Source organism: Penaeus chinensis, chromosome 4 (genome assembly GCF_019202785.1).
Source record: "Penaeus chinensis breed Huanghai No. 1 chromosome 4, ASM1920278v2, whole genome shotgun sequence".
In the NCBI taxonomy this organism is placed as follows: domain Eukaryota; kingdom Metazoa; phylum Arthropoda; class Malacostraca; order Decapoda; family Penaeidae; genus Penaeus; species Penaeus chinensis.
In genome coordinates, this window is record NC_061822.1 from 3,025,373 (window position 1) to 3,030,372 (window position 5,000).

Genomic DNA, 5,000 nt, shown 5'->3' on the forward strand with positions numbered 1-5,000 from the left:
TCTCTCTCCCTCCCTCTCTCCCTCCCTCCCTCTCTCCCTCCCTCTCTCTCTCCCCTCTCTCCCTCTCTCCCCCCCCCCCCCCTCTCTCTCTGTTCCTTCTCTTCTTGCCATTCCAAACATTTCGTCCATGCGCCTCTTCTCCCTTCGTTCCGTCCTCTCTCTCTCTCTCTCTCCCCTCTCTCTCTCCCTCCCTCTCTCCCTCCCTCCCTCTCTCCCTCCCTCTCTCTCTCCCCTCTCTCCCTCTCTCCCCCCCCCCCCCTCTCTCTCTGTTCCTTCTCTTCTTGTCATTCCAAACATTTCGTCCATGCGCCTCTTCTCCCTTCGTTCCGTCCTCTCTCTCTCTCTCTCCATAATCCTCTTACCCGATCCTTTTATTCGCCTGTCACCCCTTCATCCGAGTTTCATTTTTTTAAATTTTCCCTTCCTTTCTTTGGCTTTTGATTTTTCTCTTTCTACATCTTTCTCTCACTCTTTTCCTTTGTCATCGTCATCGTCATCGTCGTCATCGTCGTCATCGTCGTCATCGTCATCGTCGTCATCGTCGTCATCGTCGTCATCGTCGTCATCGTCGTCATCGTCGTCATCGTCGTCATCGTCGTCATCGTCGTCATCGTCGTCATCGTCGTCGTCATCATCATCATCATCATCATCATCATCGTCATTGGCATTGGCATTGACATTGGCATTGCATTCGTCATTGGCATTGGCATTGCCATCATCATTATCATCATTATCATCATCATCGTCGTCATTGTCATCGTCATCATCATCATCATCATCATTATTATCACCATCGTCGCCATTGTCATTGTCAATGTCATCATCGTCATTGTCAATGTCATCATTATCATCTTAGTCACCATCATCATCATCATCATCGTAATTATCATCATTTCATCATATATCATATCATACCACATCATCATCATCATCATACCACATCATCATCATCATCATCATCACCACCACCACCACCACACATCTTTTTCTCAATTATTTCCTATAACATTATCCTACAACATATATTTTCCATTTATATCACTATCAACTTTGTTTTATTCATCGACATCATTCTTCTTACCTTCATTCTACCCTTTTTCGTCGCTCTGAATTCTTCTCCCCCCCCCCCCCTCCCATGCAACCTGCAAGGGCCGTGACAACCAAGGTCACGCGAATTGTTGGGTCATGCATGTTGACTTTATTTCCCTGAACGGATGTTTTTTTTCATTGTGATTTTTCTATAATTTGTTCGTATGTATCTTCACGTCGTTTCTCTGCTTCCCGTATGGCTTCTCTCATTTCTCCCCTTCTCTTCTCATTCCTCCTCTTCCCTTCTCCTCTCATTCCATCCCATGAGAAAGGGTCGTTCAAATAATCAGTATCTCTGCATTATCTAAATCCTTTCTATTTCCCCTTCCCTCTCCCCTTTTAATTCGTCTTCTCCCTTACTTCTTTAACACCTCCCTCCTTTCCTTCTTCCTCTTCCCTCCTCCCTTTCCGCTCTCTTCCCTCCTCCCTTTCCGCTCTCTTCCCTCCTCCCTTTCCGCTCTCTTCCCTCCTCCCTTTCCGCTCTCTTCCCTCCTCCCTTTCCGCTCTCTTCCCTCCTCCCTTTCCGCTCTCTTCCCTTTCTCCGCTCTCTTCCCTTTCTCCGCTCTTCCCTTTTCCCTCGCCCCGCCCAGCGGAAAACGGAACCAGCACAGCTCGCCTCCATACACCGCCGCTGCGTGCTAGACCGGCGTCAGTGCACCTGGCTCGCCCGTTTACCGTACTGAGCGTATTTACACCGCGTTCGGAACTTAATAATAGACTCTGGCTCTGAGCCTACCGCGGGGCATTCAACTCTTTTTTCTGCCGTTTCTAAAACAGTATCACGCACTCGGACCCGTCGACACGGAATTGATTCTTGGTACATACACGGAACAATCATAACACTCTTTTAATGCACTGGGCACATTTGTGGAAAAAAGCAAGACAAAAATGAACTGGATAAGTACATAACAAGTTACATCTACCAGTCTGTCCGTCTGTCTGTTTCAATATTTATCTTTCTCTCTTTCTATCCTTCTTTCTTTCTTTCCTCCTTTCTCTCTCTCTCTCTGTGTGTGTGTGTGTGTGTGTGTGTGTGTGTGTGTGTGTGTGTGTGTGTGTGTGTGTGTGTGTGTGTGTGTGTGTGTGTGTGTGTGCGCGCGCGCCTTTGCGCTCGTGTGTTTGCGCTTGTGTTTCGGTTTATGTGTGCGTGTGCGGGCCCCTTCAGTTCCTTTAGTAATTCCATGTATATACTTACTGTAAAATAAATTGCTAATTTGAATCAGTTCCGGAAAAAAAAGTATAAAATATTTATGTACAGAACAAAAAGACATCTACATTCCATGCCTTACATACCCCATACCCCCCCACAATGCGGTCACAAAAGGTCTATGAAGCCCTCACTGCGTATTTCTCCAATCAAAGTCCCTTAAATATAAAGCAGCGCCTGCATCGGGATGAGCTGAACTTTAAAGGTCGCCAATCCCCGCGCGCGCCGCCCCGGAATGCCAGCGGGCCAACCGAGACCGCGCCGAAATTATTGCCGGCGCGAGGGGGGGGGGGGTGCTTTCAATCCGCCCAATTCGCGATGACGGAGAGAATAAAAAGGAAGAGCAAAGAGGAGAAGCAAAAATAAACAACCGAGGAAGGTCACTTACCGTAAACATTCACGCATCGTATTAGGTTAACGGCTAACTTACCTGAAAAGACAGAGGAGGAGTGTAAATAAGTCAAATGTTCGAATAAATTCGTTAGGAAAATATACTTTTTAGACTTCAAAAACCTGACCTGTAAACAAAAGTGTTAATACACATTCTCATGTACATGTTAGTTTGCCTTCCTTTCAACTGCAGAAACTGACGTGTAATAAAACATGTTTTGCAACAGGCCCGTCATGCAACCTATACTTAGAGCCTTTCTTCGTGTGAGTTTTTGTTTGCCTGTCTCGGGCGCAACAATATCATCTGTTCTTCAAGGAAACCAAATACTTTCCAGAAATCATTACGACAATTAACAATCTCACAACATCCTTGCATTCTAATTACATTCCACGATACGAAACATATCTCTACCATTACTTCTGCCGTTCCTTTTTCGCGCCCTTTTTGGGCAAGAAACTGTAACTAATCTGTGACATGAAACTCAATCCGCCGAGCGAGTGCGTGTCCTGCAAACAGCCTCAGCATCGGAAGACAACCGCATCAAACAACGATCGCGCTCTTCACCCCGGCCGAATCCAGGCCAAAATAGGACATTAAAATCCGCCACACGAGCCCCGCGGTCACGCCATTGTGCCGCACGCGAAGTCGACGCTGTCTCGAAACTTCAAATCATTGCATATTAATTCCGCTCCAGAAATAACAATGGCCGTGTTAGGGGAGGGTTGATGAGACCTAAAAAGGGTTGTGAAGACGTAAGGCATACACATATATATGCATATGTAAATGTAAATGCGTGTTTCTGTGCTTGTGGTCGTGTGCCTGTGTACACGTGCCTGTGTACATGTGCGTGTGCGTTTGTGCATGTGCGTGTATGTGCGTGCATGTGCGTGCATGAGCGTGTATGTGTGTGTGCGTTATACGTGTATGTGCGGGTGCGTTGCCTTGTGTATGTGCATGTGCTTGTGCGTTTGCGCGTGTATGTGTATGTGCATGTGCTTGTGCATTTGCGCGTGTATGTGTATGTGCATGTGCAAGTGCACGTGCATGTGCGTGTGTGTATGTATATGTATACATATGCACATATATATACATATATATATGTATATATGTAGGCCTATACGACATATAGGTAAAATATATAATATAATAATATATATATATATATATATATATATATATATATATAATACAAGTATATATAAATATATATATGTAATATACATAGTATAAAAAAATATATATAAATACATGACGTATATAATATATACATGTATGTATATACACATATATGCATACATATTTATACATATGCATATCTATATATACATATATACATATGTATATGTATATATACATATATACATATATTTATGTATGTATATATAATATGTATGTATGTATATGTATATACTGTATGTGTATATACTGTATGTGTATATATGTATACATATACATATATAATATGCATACGTGTGTGTGTGTGTATGTATATATATATATATATATATATATATATGGCTGTGCATGTTTGTGTGTATATGTATATATGGTAGAAGACCCCCACAATGCACAAATATTTCAATAAATCTCGCTTGTGTTTTTTTCTACATGATAGTATTCTATCATTCACTATGCATATACGCATGTGTCTATGTATATGTGATATGTCTATATGTGTATGTGTGTATGTGTGTGTGTGTGTGTATGTATATATATATATATATATATATATATATATATATATATATATACATATATATATATATATATGTATGTATGTATATTTCCATGTCTATGTATATGGATATCTATACGAAAATGTGAATGTGTATGTGTACGTGCACTTGTATCCATAAGTGTATGAGCATATGTGTATACGCATATCAGATTATACATATGAATACATCCGTTTCCCTTCCCCTGAGCAAAACCCTCTCCAGCAACAGCCGAACGAGCAGCGCCGTTCCGGCTGGCCAGCACTGCATACAGGCGCTGCGGATGGTAACGATTCGCCGTGAATTCCTGCATTTTCCTCCTGGCGTCCTCCCCCTCCTTCGCCCTTCTTTCCGTGCGTCTGCCCATCTATCCTTGAATCCTTCAGATTTTCGTCGATCTATCCAATTCACCCTCCTTCTATGACTGTTTCCTCTCTCGTTCTCGTCGACCTTTCGTGTCTAACAAGACCCGAGTTTACCCATACCTACCCACCGTCTATCTTCCATACCATCCTTAACTCTCAATCCTTCTCCCTTCCTCCTCCCTCCTCCCCCTCCCCCCCTTAAATCAACTCCTGACTCCCCCACCCCAACCCCA

General features: G+C 43.2%; 1 protein-coding gene across 1 annotated transcript in view; it reads right to left on the reverse strand.

The window, feature by feature from the left end:
* Positions 1-2,801: 2,801 nt before the first annotated feature.
* Positions 2,802-5,000, reverse strand: part of LOC125024905 (death-associated protein kinase 2-like) — an 18,532-nt gene continuing 16,333 nt past the window's right edge. Inside the window, exon 9 of the mRNA XM_047612671.1 lies at positions 2,802-2,809. Coding sequence (XP_047468627.1) covers positions 2,802-2,809 — 8 coding nt within the window. The remainder of the gene's footprint in view (positions 2,810-5,000) is intronic.